At 38.7% G+C, this 16,243-nt stretch overlaps 3 protein-coding genes across 3 annotated transcripts; 2 read left to right on the forward strand and 1 right to left on the reverse strand.

The window, feature by feature from the left end:
• Window positions 1-378: 378 nt before the first annotated feature.
• chrna10a (cholinergic receptor, nicotinic, alpha 10a) lies at window positions 379-6,018 on the forward strand. The gene is made up of 5 exons (XM_055225979.1): window positions 379-449; window positions 1,874-2,019; window positions 2,088-2,242; window positions 2,754-3,286; window positions 5,345-6,018. The coding sequence occupies exons 1-5, from the start codon at window positions 389-391 to the stop codon at window positions 6,016-6,018; spliced, it is 1,569 nt and encodes a 522-aa protein (XP_055081954.1). The 5' UTR covers window positions 379-388.
• Window positions 6,019-7,887: 1,869 nt separating this feature from the next.
• LOC117380350 (olfactory receptor 52J3-like) lies at window positions 7,888-8,823 on the reverse strand. The gene has a single exon (XM_033977146.1). It carries the CDS (start codon window positions 8,821-8,823, stop codon window positions 7,888-7,890), a length of 936 nt encoding a protein of 311 aa, XP_033833037.1.
• A 6,351-nt stretch (window positions 8,824-15,174) lies between these two features.
• Window positions 15,175-16,110, forward strand: LOC117380640 (olfactory receptor 52J3-like). Its single transcript, XM_033977475.1, has one exon. It carries the CDS (start codon window positions 15,175-15,177, stop codon window positions 16,108-16,110), a length of 936 nt encoding a protein of 311 aa, XP_033833366.1.
• The last annotated feature ends 133 nt before the right edge of the window (window positions 16,111-16,243 follow it).

Consider the following 16,243-nt stretch of genomic DNA (forward strand, 5'->3'; position numbering starts at 1 on the left):
GACTCCTTCTGTTGATATGACAAAAGTTGCACATTTTATACTATGTTATTTCAATTGGTTAACTCTTTAAATACTGATCAACACTGTAGGCTAGAGTTAACTAGAGTTAGACTATTATAACAGCCTGCTCACTGGCTTTATTTAATTAACCTTTTATTTATACGGGGGTAATAATACAAATAAACAAACCACGCTCCATACACGGCCGTTATAATGAACTGGAATTTGGGAGCTTTCCATGGTGCTGAACTGGAATAACACATATCAAAGTGAACTGCTGATCCACACGGCCACGCCCCCTGTAGTTTCCCGCGGATTAACAGCTCTGAGTTGGGTTCACACTCCCATCTCCAATGCGCTGGAGAGGGACTTTGATGGTTGGATCAAGATGAAGCCAAACGGTGCCACGGGCTGGTTCAAGTGCCTTATTTTTTTCACAATTTTTCAAAGTAAGTCATTTTTGTTTTGATTTTTTTTTCCTTCTAAAACATTAAATCATGAGGTAATCTTTGTTATACTTTTTTACAATTCCATCTAATTCTTATCAACCCAAAGTAAGACGGACTGCATGACAATAAAGATCTCCCAAGTGTAATCTACTTGGCTTCATACATACTTGATTTAGTTGTAATTGTGAGTGTGTGCAATTTTTTGACAGATTAAAGGGTATTAAGTGTGTGAATGCTTTAAAATGATACTGTCTGGGTTTATATGTGTGTTTGGTAGCGTACAAATAGATCTATAACTGGATGTCATCACATGGTTTGGACACATGTTTCATTTGCAGTCTCACTGTCAGATGTTGTGTGGATTAACGCACACGGAACAGCCCTCACACGCACACACATCCGGCTACAGAGTATTGCAGATTTGCTCAATCTCTCTCTCACTGGAGCTTTGCAGAATGGCCTTTGTCCCAAACACCATCTGTCACTGTCATGTCTGAGACTTCAGTGTTCTTTTTACATAAACATGCTGAAATTGGTGGCTATTTTTCTGTTGTTATACAAAAAAATCGGATCTGGCTTATCTGACTTCTGGAGATATCATAGTATTGCACAGCTGAACAGTTACTTTTGATGTGATCAGATTTTTTTTATAATAGTTCACAGCTAAATTGCGCAGAGAACGTGTTAAAGATTGAGTTATAGTTATTATAACATTCATTGCACATTGTCTTTCAAATGAAATAGCATACACATCGCCGGGTTTTGTGATGATCCAGTTTATTTTTGGGCATGTAAACACACACAAAATCAGGAATTATTGAGTTGCCATGTAAATGTATCCAGTGGAATTTCAAAAAAGTGGGAAACAGTCACAACAACAACCACAACAACATCAAATGTGCAAGATCCAAGTGTTTTCTGGGGTTCCCTGTGCAAGATGCTTTTTGAGGGCCCGTAGTTTACCAAAAGAGGGGTTCTTTATTTACTTCTATGTTAATTCAGGCCATGTGCTAGCTTGCTGAATTTGGGTATGCATACCAAAACATAGAGGTATAAGAGTAATTGTAATAGGTATATGTGTGATGAGTGGGCAAAACCTTCTGTGTCTAATGCTAGAGCCAGCCATATGTCAGTTACAGACAGCAATAATAAAATGGTTCATATATTTGATTATCATTAGTTGGTGTATTGTGTGTGCACTAATCCAAAGGAGGATTGTTTGTGATTGTTTTGTTCACAGCAATGTGTCTGATATATGAGCAGTATGGTGCTCTACTCTCATGTAGAGCACCCCCCACATTATTTAGAATTGTCAAAAGGTTTATGGGACAAAATACAGTGGGTTTCAAAGTGGGCGGGATTGTTGAGCTCCATTGTATAAGATGTTACTGTACTTTTTCTCACTGTTTCTGTATGTACCATAGCCTGTCGCTGTGCTAATGGAAAATATGCTCAGAAGCTTCTTAAAGATTTATTTGCAAACTACAGCAGTGCCCTCCGGCCAGTGGAGGACACCAACAAAGTCCTGAACGTGACGCTGCAGGTGACCCTCTCCCAGATCATCGACATGGTAAAACACTGCTCCCTACACACTGCATACGCCCACGCTGTCCCAACAAATCCTATCACATCTTACAGGACGAGAGGAACCAAATTCTCACAGCCTATTTGTGGATCCGGCGAGTGTGGGTAGATGCACACCTCAGATGGGACAAAGATGAGTACGATGGACTCGATACCATCCGTATACCTAGTAGTTATGTATGGAGACCTGATATAGTCCTATATAACAAGTAGGTCGGAATGGTATTGGGTTGATCTGGTGATGGTGGCCTGGACAGAGGGCACAAACTGAACACTTTCACACTGTGTTACCGGGAGTGTTCAGGTCATAGTCTGCTTTTTCTCGACCCCCAAAAACAAAGAACGACACTTTACTATTAGGTTCTACATCAGTTTGTACACATACCTATAGATCCTCATCCTGATCTATCTATTTGAAGAGTTAAATTTGCAAAAAACACAATATTATAAAGTAGTAGGAGTAGTAAATAGAGTTGTTTTGATACATACAAAGCGTGAACTGTAAGCTTCCCGTAGATACTTCACACGGCCATATAGCTTCTTTTTGTAACCTTACCTTACTTCCAACGGCAAAAGTTGTTCTCTGATATGGAGGATTATGAAAAGCAGACAGAACTGAGGAGATAGTAGTGTTCCCTCAGCTGGTGAACTGTGCCCTTACATCTCGGTTACCATCCTCTTGCACTAAATGAGTTCTAACGGGAGTATCTTGTTCCTCAGCGCCGACGACCACTTCACCGGACCCATGGACACCAACGTGGTCATCCAGCACGACGGTCAGATAACCTGGGACTCTCCGGCCATCACCAAAAGCTCCTGCAAGGTGGACGTCTCCTTCTTCCCCTTCGACGCTCAGCAGTGCCGTTTCACCTACGGCTCCTGGACCTACAACGGGAACCAACTCGATATCCTCAACGGTATGGACAGCGCAGATTTGGCCGACCTGGTGGAAAACGTGGAGTGGGAAGTTCTGGGAATGCCGGCGAAGAAGAACGTCATAGTGTACGGGTGTTGCGCGGAGCCGTACCCAGATGTGACCTACACGCTGAAGCTGAAACGGAGAGCGTCGTTCTATGTGTTTAACCTGCTCATTCCTTGCGTTATGATCTCGTTCCTGGCTCCATTGGGTTTCTACCTCCCGGCTGACTCTGGAGAGAAGGTGTCGCTGGGAGTTACTGTTATGTTAGCGCTAACGGTCTTCCAGCTGTTGGTCGCAGAGATCATGCCCCCGTCGGAGAATGTACCTCTCATTGGTAAGATGTGAGATATAAAGATTTTGATTGTAGAAAGTGTGCGGGTGAATATACAGTGGTAGAGGAAGCACTCAATTTTGTTGCTTAAGTAAAAGTACAGATATGAGAGTGAAGAAATACTCAAGTGAAAGTAAAAGTATTACATGAAAAAATAAACTTAAGTAGGCTAAAAGTATAGTAAGAGTAAAAAGTAAGAGTGTTTTGCACAGATTTTGTGGTCTTAGAAAGTTTGAAATGTAGTGATTTTGATAAATATTTGTGCTGATTTTTTTTCAATGCAAACAATATTTTTTTGTTTGTTTTTTCCAAGCTGTTATTCTCTTTTTCTTTACCTGGTCTCAGATGTAGTAAAGTAAAAAGTATCCACTCCAATCTACTTAAGTAAAGTACAAATACCTAAAATGTATTCTTAAGTACAGTCCTTCACTACTTTTACGTTATATACTATATTTTACCTTCCATCACTGATAGGTTATCTGTTTTTTAAAGGTGGAGAGTATGTCCTTACTTGTCTCCACGGAGATATTACTGCTTTGCCCAGAATGTTACATGGCATGGCACTGAAAAGTATCTATCTCCATGGTGACAAACGACCATGCAAAGTTACAGGTTAGATATGTGGAACGGCAGCCCAGCTCACAGTAAGAGTGAATATTTCTCATGGTACTTTTGAGAAATAAAAACATTTGTAGTTGAATAAATGGATTATAGATGTGCTTAATGCTATACTGTGGAATTTTCTATCTAAATAACAATAACAATCTGCAATAACATCAGCGCGGAGAGGTGCCAGTCCCCCCACCTAAAAAGTTACATAGTCTAATCTAATCTACAACCTCCTTTGTGTATCATTTTTCCTGCTTTCTACTTCCTGCTTTCAGCTTCTTCCATTCTTCCAAAAATATGTTTATTAATGAATTTATGAGGACATGAGTAGGATAGAATTAGAAAAGCAGTGATGATGGTCAGCCCTTAAAGACACTTGGCATATTGCAGGTTTCATACCAAGTACCTCGAATGATTATTAAAAATATTTTATCCGTTAGAAGTTTCACTAATAACAAACATAGGACTAACAACACAAATAGAAAGACAGATTAAAAAAAAAGAAATATTCTCCTGGTTTCCCCTGGACATTGGCTGTGATACCCCTGACTGCAGGACACAGAGGAGTCTTTTGTCCTGAGGGCTGTTGTTTACTTCAAACTGCCCTGACAAAGGATCTGACCCTACCTGACCAGTACTTCTGTTAGGTTGCACTGAGTCCTTTGTTTGAGCTATTCTGTTATTATTGTATTTTAACTGCTTCTTCTGCTTGAATTGTCCATCTGGGACAAATAAAGTTATATTGATTGATTCTTAGTGGATCTATAATGTGGGATTTAGTCTTTGAGAAGGCAGGAGTGCTACTCGCACGTGTAGAGATTGTGCAAAATTGATCTTTGACATTTTCAGTGCAGGGACCTTAAATACAATGATTTTAAACCTTTTAGTGCCCCAGTTACTGTATACAGTCACATTGTGTATGTTATGGGCTTTTGTTTAAAGGTCCTATATTATGCAAAATTGACTGTTGTGAGGTGTAAGCCATGTTATAGTGTTGTTACTTCCTCAAAATATACAGGTGTGTTTTGTTTCATTCACACATGTTTGAGTAACCGCTTTAATTAGTCTGTCTACATCTTGAAACCTCAAAATGCTCAATTCTACCTTAAGTAGTAGTTTTCAAGTTAATAGCAACCTTTTACTTTTTTTTTTGGTAGATATTGGAAATTACAGGTTTGAAATTATCCTAATGATTCTTGTGAAGGTGTATGGAGTTTAAAAACACACTGGAGCAATTACTGACATCACAACTTGGAACAGCATGTTTTCTGTTTGACAGAAGAACTTAGGCTAAATATGCAGGATTTGTGTGTTAAACATATGTGAATGAAACAAAACACAGCTCCAGGTATGGTTGTGATGAGGAAACAACATTTTAACTACATTCATTCTAATCAAAATAGCATAATATGAGCCCTTTAAGTAATATGTCAATCGTATTTTATTTTTCAGGAAAATACTACATTGCAACCATGACTATGATCACAGCCTCCACTGCTCTCACTATCTTCATCATGAACATACACCACTGTGGCCCAGATGCCAAGCCTGTTCCCAAATGGGCCAAGACAATCATCCTGCAGTACCTGGCTCGCATGTGCTTCGTCTACGAGGTGGGCGAAAACTGCATGTCTCCAACACCCGAAAAACCAGACCACCCGCCTGTCAAGAACAACAACAACTGCACTCCGAACGGACAAGCTCCACCCAGCCGGGACGAGGACCTGATCAAAGTGGAAAGTGGAACTGAGGAGAGGGAGGATGCGGACCACGTGTTGAGTCCCTTGAGTTCGGTCGGGATAAACCCAACATGTAACTATAGCACCTGGAAGAATGGTGTTTTCATGAGTATGGATTGTGGTGAGGCAGGTCCACAGAGATGTAGGAGAGGAGGAGTGAGCGATCATGCTGATAAACGTGAGCCATGCTGTAGTGGCCAGTGTGCGGAGACCCAGCTGCTTAGGAACATGGAGTACATGGCTAACTGTTACCGTGAGCAGAGGGCGACACAGAAGCGTACGGGGGAGTGGAAGAAGGTGGCTAAAGTGTTGGACCGCTTCTTCATGTGGCTGTTCTTCATTATGGTTTTCTTAATGAGCCTTCTGATCATGGGCAAAGCTATCTGAATGCATGGTGCTGTCTAGGGGACTACGAAAGGTCTCGAATTGATTGAACTCACACGTTTTTGTTGGTTTCTCGTGACAAAATATTCCTGGAATTGTTGAGTACGCACAGAAATCAGGAGTGTATTACTCGTTACTTTCTCTATTACTTGAAGTCATAAGGTGTGAAATGCCAATGCAAAGGTTCTCCAAAAGTAAGAAATAGTTTATTAAAGGCCCTGACCCAATGTTTTCCCAAGTATATGAGCAAAATTCGCCTTGTACAGTACATATATTATGTAAGCAACTCTCGGGGTCAAAATATATTCACTGCGTGCTGTCTGCTTCTAATTATAAAATGTTTTATTGCCCAATGATGAGGAAGTTCGAGTTTGCTTGCTTGTTGTTTTTACCTTTACCATCAACTTAAAACAGGAGCACTGATTTCTGAGAGCTGTGAAATGCTGTTAGAAACTGCCTAGAACATAAGCAAGGAATAACTTTGGACCCTTGCAAACTGTTTAAAATTTACTAGTTGTATTTTTCACGCATTGGAGAAGGTAAAAATTTGATACAGGGCCTTTAATTACAACTACAAATTACTAAAATATTATTGCATTATTAGTCAATATTCAGAAAGACCAGCTGTTGTTGTTGTTGTAAGTGTGTAATTTAGGTTTATTTTAGTTCTGACACAGTATTAACTAAAAAGATCTTTCAAATTAAAAATAATGTCATAATATATACTTGTAATATTGTGCATTTGTTATATTGAAGGGTTTGTATTTCCATATTACAACCCGGGTACCTTTCAAAGACAGAAGAATGACAAAATATCTGTTTACTATATGCTGTTGAAGTCATGTATATAGTGATCCAAATGTTTCAGAAAAATAAAATAAAATGTAACAACCCAATTTATAATTTTTGTCATTCATAGTTAAAAGATCGTGATAGCATAATTTGTTTCCTTTGTGTCAACAACAGTTGCTGGAATATTACAAAGGCCAAAACACTTAGTTGAGTTATATACTTGAAAATAGGCTACTTCCCACTGCCCTCCTTATCGACCTTATTCAAAACGTTGCCGTGGGCAACACCATTATCATTCCGGTTGTATGATTTTGCATAAGGCTGCTGATCTTGACAGCAAATAAATTACATACCGACCTATACAAATCCATTTTCAATGCACTCAGAGAAAGGGTGAATTGTTGACTTGGTGCACATGAACAAAGAGCATTTTTCACAACACAACCTGCTTTATATGGCCTAATATTGAAATTAAAATGAAATTAATAGACTTCTCTTATTATTCCCATATAACACCAAATTGACTCTTGCGAACTTTAAGCCATGTTATGTTGTTTCTTCATCAAAAAGATACCAGAGTTATGTTTTGTTTCATTCACACATGTTTGAGTAACTCTTTATTATTAGTCTGTTTACATCTCCAAAGCTCAAAATGCTCTGTTCCACCTTGTGATGTCATGAAGTTAGCATCTACTTTTATTTTTTGTTTAGTAAAGATTTGCAATTTTACTGCTGAAATTACCTAAATGATTCTAGTGAGGGTGCATGGAGTTTAAAAACACAGTGGAGCACTTCCTGTATTACCACATGACATCACAAGGTGGAACAGAGTGTTTTTGGGGTTTTTTTGAGAGAAGAACTCAGCCTAAATATGCAGGGTTTGTGTGTTAAACATTATAACAGATCAGAAAATAGTGTAATATGGGCCCTTTAACAGAATACGGGTTAGTAGCAGTGAGAAATAAAAATGGGAGATGGGCTTGCTTTACAAAAGTTCATAAAATACACTTTGTAAATCTAATCTCTATATTACTTCACCAATACACACATTAGTATTTTTGCAAGAAAGATTTAAATTTTCTAGTTCGGCAATACTTTTCTTCGTACATAATACATAATTTTATCTCGTAATGATTTGGTCTGTAGTCCATATATGACAGGATTCAGACTTGCAGGAACTACATGGAACAATACATATGCTATTTGTCTCAAGTATGGGTATTCTGGAAACCTATGCAGAATGATCGTCAGAAAATCCGTACACATCATAATAAGGTACAGCACCAGGTGACTAGCACAAGTTTGAACTGCACGTCTGTTCAACTCTTTATTCTTTTTAATCCAACACAGTAGCGCTATCCGGATGTAAGTGATTCCTATGCCCCCTATCGAACAACAGAAGAGCAGCACTGTGAAGAAGAGGCCGTAGATGTTATTTATGGACACGTCATCACACGATAGCTTGAACAAAGATGCATTGTCACAGTATGCATTTTGAATCACGTTTCTACACCGTGAGAGTCTAACAGTTAACCCAATAAGGATGGAAACCAGGACTAAGGATATACCCCAGGCTGCTACCGAAAGCCCTGTGACTGTTCGACTGGTCATGATGGTGCTGTATCTCAACGGGTGACAGATGGCGATGTAGCGGTCGATAGCCATGATAATAAGAATCATATGCGAAGCTGAGCCAAAAGTATGGCTATGGAAAGCTTGCACCACACATTGCTGGTAGCTAATATAGCGCTCTCCACTCACAATGTGCATCATAAGACGAGGTAGGAGAACAGTGTTGCCCATGAGGTCGTTGAGGGGTAGGTTGCAGAAGAGGAGGTACATGGGCTGGTGAAGAGACCGGTCACTGAAGATGACCAGAAGGACACCCACGTTGGAGAGGAGCAGGGAGCAGTAGACCAGCAGCAGGGAAAAGAACAGAGGGTACCTGAAAGGCAGGGCAATGTGGAAGCCCTGGATCTCCAGAAGGTCACCCAGCATGGTGGAGTTGGCCCCCATGTTGTGTCTATGCAGTTCTGAAAGAAAAACAAGGCTGTTTCCTGCACATTTTGGGTCATATTGAAATGTCAAAGGAGGGAGCAACCATCTTTTTTCAGGTCATACAATATTTTTTAAAATATTGTACAAGTTATAAGTTGCAATCTCTCAGCCACCCAGGTATGATCCAGTAGTAAAAGAAAAATCCAAATCAGGTGAAAAAAAAGTTGTAGGAGGGAAGACATTTCTCTGCTCATCAAAGCTAAGATGGGCAGCGAAACATTTTAAGTATTCAAAATAATCAATTAAAAACCAAGACATTGCCCCAATAAATAAATAAATAAATACAATAAAATGGGTGTGGGGGGGTGTGGGCACTAAACTTTATTTTTTTTAGTGTCCACGACTTGCTTATATCCATTGGGATGTTATTGCCACATTATGGCATTAGCCATGAAGAAAAGCAGTTGATGCAAATTTGTAATTTTAACAAATAATGGATGTATTTCATGTCATATTATGGAACATTCCAGGCAAAGCAATTACATTTCAAGTCAAGCAGGTGGTTAAGCCCCTACTAGAAAACGATGTACACATTGTTGTTCCTCTTCTTTCAGTGTGAACCGAATGTCATCTAATATTTGTACATAGTTTCCATTACTTATTTTGTTGATGAATCTGTTAAGTCCTGTCTCATGTCATGAAGAGTGTATATGTACATTTTATTTTTATGCTTTTAACAGCATGACTGGGAGAAAAATAACTTAATTATTAATTGTCTTTTTTACTATGCCTAATCCTGTGTATGAAAATGGAGTGCCTCCTTTTAAATGAATAAATCAAATACAGTATGTATGAATACTTAACCTTTACAATTCAATTCTATTAATAATGCAATTTTACAGTTCCCTCAGTGAGCTACAGATACACTTCACCCTCAAACAAAACTAAACAGCTTACTTGTGAGAAACAAACATAGCATAATAAAAAGAATATTGCACAAAACCTCATGCAACCTCAATATTGCATATTACTGTTTGTCAGTCATTTGCCCCAAATAGGCCTGAGTGTTAATACTGGCTTTTACAAGGACTCCTATTGAGATTCAGTTTGCTATTCAGTATTTCACAAGAAAAATCTATGGTCAAGTGCAGTGAGATAAAGATAGAACATGGACTGTGAAATTGGTCTTAATGAAAACGTATGAAAGAAAGAAAACATATCCATGGGTTTAAGAGTGATGAAAAATGAACACAAAAGGCCATAGTTATTAACAATTCAAAACAAAATATTGTATCTTTTGAATTACCAAAAGTCTACAAAGTGTTGCCAATAATCAGGAAACAAACACTTAAAGCTACTTCCAATAAAAAAACAACTTGGTACATTTGCAAATTGTTATAAAAAAAAAAAAGCCATTCAAAAGTGCAATGCCAATAGGTGTCCTCATTAATATAGGAAATATTTCTGAACTATTCTTTTAAGTCATCACACTTTTAATACAAAACATACAGACATGTTGTACCTACCTACTGAAGAGGGTCAGTGTTAACTAACAGTGTGTTATGGTATTATAGGCAGCTCTTAAAGGGAGGTGACTGTTCTGTATCACTTTTATGGAGTTGTTGCCATGCTGGGCAAGTCCCCAAAGGGTGAAAATTATGACTTAAACATTCACATGGTGCCAAGCAGAGCAAACGGCATGGATGCTGACATCAAACATGGGATGGTATGAGATCCCTTTTAGTTTTTTGTTAGTTCTTTTGCACGGCAGATTTACAATTTTGCCTTGTAACTTCATATTTGAACTCATCAGACATTCGAGTGAAAAATCTGAACTCTGGTGATTATTATTTGGTGGTTTTATTGATATTATTGTTTATTTGGTGATTATTTGTATCCCCCAATATGTTCTATATTTCCTTGTTCACAGTACCTTCAATACAAACTTCTCTGTCTTCACGGATAACTTTGAAAGAAGAGCTTGAACTTATAGTTGATGCAGTGTTCCTTGATTTAAAAACTTTTCTGACACTGTGAAATATAACCTGCTCATATCAATGCTTTACTTCTCAAAACAGCCAGTGTACTGGTTTGAGTAATACCTCCAGAACTCAACAATGTGTCATCATCAACAATGGCAATTTTTATTTTTTAAATGGCCTTCTCTGTGAGAAATGCTAGTTTATGGAAAGAAGTTTATGTTCTTGGTCCGTTTCATTTAAAGACAAAATATCTTCAAAAATGAAACAAAACCAGGGAGCAATGCAGTGCTATCTATGGACAAGTGCTGTTCAGTACAGTTGATTCTGTAGTGAATCCAGGCATCTTTCCTTTGACTGATGCCTCAGTGTCCACTTGTGAAGATTTCCTTTGCTTTTTTGTTAACAAAGTGGTGTCTGTTCGACAGCTAACTAGCTGCAGCGTTAGTTTAGACCTTCCTATTGTTGTCACTCATTCTGCAGTGTTTGACCCTTTTGAACCGGTCTCACTTTCATTCCTCACTGATGTAGTCAAGCATATGAGCACAACAAACTGTCCTTTGGACCTTCTACCAACCAAATTGCTAAAGAAGGTGTTCAGCTCTGTCGGGCCTTCCCGCTTGATTTTAATCAACATTTGTCTTAGTTCATGGTGTGTCCCAAGTGCTTTTAAACATGCCATAGTTAGGCCTCCTCTTAAAAAAACCTAATTTGGATCCTTCAGTTTTATCTAATTTTAGACCTGTTTCTAACTTGTCTTTTATTTCAAAAATTCTTGAAAAATAGTTTTTACACAATTGCAGTCATTTTTAGAAGAAAACTCTATTCTAGAGAAATTCCAGTCCGGGTTCAGATCACGCCACAGCACGGAGTCTGCACTGCTGAAAGTTCACAATGACATTACCCTTTCTGTTGATGCCAAATGTCCTGTTGTATTAGTGCTGCTAGATCTAACAGCTGCTTTTGATACAGTGGACTATTTGGTCCTTCTGTCCCGGCTAAACCACCATGTTGGCATTCGCAGTGCAGCACTTGAGTGGTTCACCTCGTACCTAACCAAAAGGACCTTTTCAGTACAGACAGGTGAACTATCATCCTCTACTGCTTCCCTGTTTTGTGGAGTACCCTAGGGTTCCATTCTTGGGCCTGTCCTGTTTTCACTTTATATGCTGCCCCTGGGGTCAGTTATAGCCAAGTACAAGCTTGCGTTCCACTGCTATGCAAATGATGTTCAGATTTATTTACCTGCAATGTCAAGGAAAAATGACGCACTTGAAACGTTGTTCGATTGTATTGCAGATATCAAGCTGTGGCTAGGACAAAATTTCCTTCACTTAAATTAAGAAAAAACAGAATATATTTTGTTTGGTAATTCTGCCCCCTTAAATCTTGGCTCACTGACCTCAAGGCTCTGACCAACTGCTAAAAATCTCGGGGCCATTCTTGACAACACTTTTAAATTTGACAAACAAATTGACAGCGTGGTCAGAGCAAGCTTTTTTCAACTACGTTTTTTAACAAATGTCAAGCCATTTTTAAATCACAACGATCTTGAGAAAAAGATTCATGCTTTTATTAGCTCTAGAACAGATTATTGCAATTCACTTTATGTTGGTGTCTCCCAGTCGTCCCTGGGTCGCCTCCAACTTGTGCAGAATGCTGTAGCACAATTTTTAACCAACACATCCAGACGCCAACACATCACCCCAGTCCTTTGTTCACTCCATTGGCTTCCTGTTTCTTTTAGAGTTGATTTTAAAATTTTACTTTTTGTTTTTAAAGTTCTTAATGGCCTCGCCCTGCCCTACCTGGCTGAACTGGTCCGAAATCCAAACCGGGCCTTGAGGTCATCTAATCATCTCCTTTTGGAAGTTCTGAGAACTAAATGGTATGGTATGGTATGGTATGCTTTTATTTACAAACACTGGGGTGATCGGGCCTTCTCTGTGGCTGGGCCCAAACTCTGGAACAAACTGCCTCCTGATATGCGCACCATTACTGGCTTTGGTCTTTTTAAATCCAGGCTTAAAACATATTTTGTTCAGACTGGCTTTCAACACTTAGTAATGTTGTGACACATTATCATTATTTATATTTTGTTGTATTAATGTATTTTATTTTATTCTACTATTTTACTGTTTTAGTATGATTTTAACTTGTTTTTAATGTGATTTTACTGGAAAGCACTTTGGTCATCAATAGTGTTGTAAAGCACTCTATAAATAAACATTGATTGATTGATTGATTGATTGATTGATTGAAGTGCTGCAAATGTAGAATTTCTGATTTCAAATGGCTTTCAGTTGAAGGTATTGAGCCTGACCCCAGGCTCTGGCTCCACCTGGGACGTGCAGGGTCTATTAAAAATTCTATAATAATGTTAATAAAGGTGTGGGCCAGCAGGCCTCCTCCTTAGGGCCGGTCTGCTCCTGTGGTCTGAGGATGATTTAATTATGTGTCCTGAGCAGCTCTGGGGACACTGCCCATGTTTCACACTAATATTTCTCACACTCATGATGCACATGTTGTTTAATACAAGATATCTTTACCTGCTTGAGTTACCGTTCTCATGTTGATTGTAGAGACACTAGTTTCAACTGACATTTAATTTAATTAAGTGATTGTAAAAAAACTGGACAATACTATGAAGAAACATAAAATAGGCACAAGGCAAAACATGTTATGCCAGCATTTTAGCATATTATTCTATATAAAAAGTATATTTATTTATTTATTTTACAAAATAATATACTTAATAATACTTTTTCTGAATCATTATCACAAGTGACTGTTTCCATTTCCTTTGTTTATTGGGATGTCTCCAGGCAAAATGGCTGCCTAACATTAGCCCCGGAGGAGTCATTAGATCACCCAATGGACCAGGAGCCTTAGTGGAGACAGGAATGTCCCAAATGTCACGGGATTAATCACAACATGAAACAGTTAATAACAATAACATGCATAATTATGTAGTGACTTCTCAGAGGAACTCATTATCCATAAATCAACAGCTGATGCAACCCATGTCTCCCTCAAAACAATAGTATGGAAGAAATGACGGCCTGTCAGAACATGTAATTATAATTATTAATACAGATTTCAGATTGAGTTTATTTATTTAGAAAGGATCTTGTAGTAAGATTTATTTTTCTTTTTTCATAAACAATTTTTCGAACTTTGCAGACATGAAATTTATATTGAAATAAAAAATATATATCAGAAAAAGTCATAATGTATAAATGATTTAGCTATGGAAATTCAAAATATTAAAATGACTCAAGTACAGATTGATATTCTGACTTTTCTGTCGGTCTAATTTAGTCCAATGCAACCATGCTTAATCTACTCACATATGATTATAACCTGAATCTCAAGTCAGATTTATCATGTTTACACTTCCACTAAAATATTGTACAGAACCCAGTCATACAGTGACAGTTATGGTTCAATGCGTATACCACACTGAGCTAAAACAACTTATTTAAAGTCACCAAAACACATCTGCAAGGTCTATGAACTAAAACTGAAATTTGTGCTCTGTATTTGACCCATCCTTCAAGGCCACTGGGCCAACCTGTCAGGTGCACTGGCCACCGTAGCGTAGTGCCTGAGGACCCACTCCAGACCTTGAGCTAGTCTTGGTCAGGACTACCTCAACTGGAAGAGATTATGCCATGTATGTTTGGGGTCGGGATTGGGTCAATCTCAAAGAGAAAAGATGCTCAGCCCCAGATTCACCAATAAACTTTTTCCATCCATCTGTCCATCTGTAGTTCAAGGAGACAAAAGAAAGGAAGATATAAATGCTTTACATACTGTTTTTTTTTTTTTTTTTTAAATCTGTGGTACCCGACTTTATTCTGGTTAACATATTGTGTTATTTATTGTAAAAGCAGTAAAACCAGACACCACCACAAAAATAGACTGTACAACTGACATCTCCAACAGTTTTGATCAAAAACACTTCAAACGCAATTAAAGATTATTATGCTGAGCTGACTTTGGGTTAAACTTGTTGCGTGAACGGAGAAACTAACTTGAAACCAACAGCTCCAACAGTCCAGGATAATATGTGTAAGTGGTAGTGAAGTGGGAACAACACACGCCAGTGAATCCAAAGCTCTCAAGTTCAAGACCAGACTCTTGTTACACTGTCTAAGTTAAGTTATACAATGTACCTGCCTTGTTGTAATAAGTTGATACATCTAAACTGAAACTCCTCAAATCAACTACTCAAAATCTTCAAAGATATTCTCATTTGTTGTGATTTTTTTCCAAAGCCAGAGGTAATCCCTGAGGAAGAATCAGGCGATGGTGGGGAGTTGAGGGGAGATAAAAGTAGGAGGTTTGGCTCCACACCTCGCTACCTCACTCTCTCCTTTTACTCATAATGGCAAACACGTCTTTCCAGTTCGACCTCACTCTGAACAACTTTGTCATCCCATCCGGCGGCAAATACCCCATCTTCTTCTTCGGCATCGCTATCTATCTCTTTAGCGTTTCTTGCAATGTGACCTTGTTGCTTTTGATCATTCTGAAACGCAACCTACACAAGCCAATGTATATTATTCTGTTCAGCTTGCCTCTCAATGACCTGATCGGTATCAACACCATGCTACCCAAAGTGCTTTCGGGCATCGTCAGTGAGAGCCATCGCGTGAGCTATCCCCTGTGTGTCCTCCAAGCATTCCTTTTGCACATGTACGGAGGCGGGGTTCTGTTCATTCTGGCTGCTATGGCGTTTGACCGCTATGTCGCTATATGCATGCCTCTGCGTTATAGCACTGTGATGACGCCAAAGCTAATTTTGTGCATTATTTCTTTAGTTTGGGGTTTGGATTTAATCTTGAACTGTATTCTGTTCTCGCTTCAGTCGCGGCTACCCAAGTGTCGATCTGTAATTCTAAATGTGTTCTGCGATAATCCGTCTCTCTTGAAGCTGACATGCGGGAACACCACTTTGAATAACATAATTGGTTTGTTCAATACAGCCCTAATGCAAGCTATAAGCGTCTCTGTACAGGGCTTTTCTTATGTCAAAATACTAATCACGTGTTTGGTTTCGGAGAAGTTAGAAACTAAAACCAAGGCGATCAACACATGCATGGCTCAGTTGGTGATATTTGTCATGTTTGAAATTGTAGCAACGTTCACCATTCTTTCGCATAGGTTCCAAAATGTGTCGGCCGATTTGCAGAAAATTATGGGGATGTTGATTTTCCTGGTCCCGCCGCTGTTAAATCCAATCGTATACGGGCTGTACACAAATGAAATCCGCAATACTCTCATGAAAATTTGGAAAATTCGAGTGGACGTAAATATGTAACATGAGTCAAGTGTTAGGAACTGCTCAGAATGTTTACATGTGTTTCTTGTGTTGGATTACTAATAGTGTCACATTTTTATATAGCTTTTCCACCTCCAAGACACTCAAAGCGCTTAACATCAAGGAACTACTC

The sequence above is a fragment of the Periophthalmus magnuspinnatus genome, chromosome 13 (assembly GCF_009829125.3).
Source record: "Periophthalmus magnuspinnatus isolate fPerMag1 chromosome 13, fPerMag1.2.pri, whole genome shotgun sequence".
Taxonomy (NCBI): Eukaryota; Metazoa; Chordata; class Actinopteri; order Gobiiformes; family Gobiidae; genus Periophthalmus; species Periophthalmus magnuspinnatus.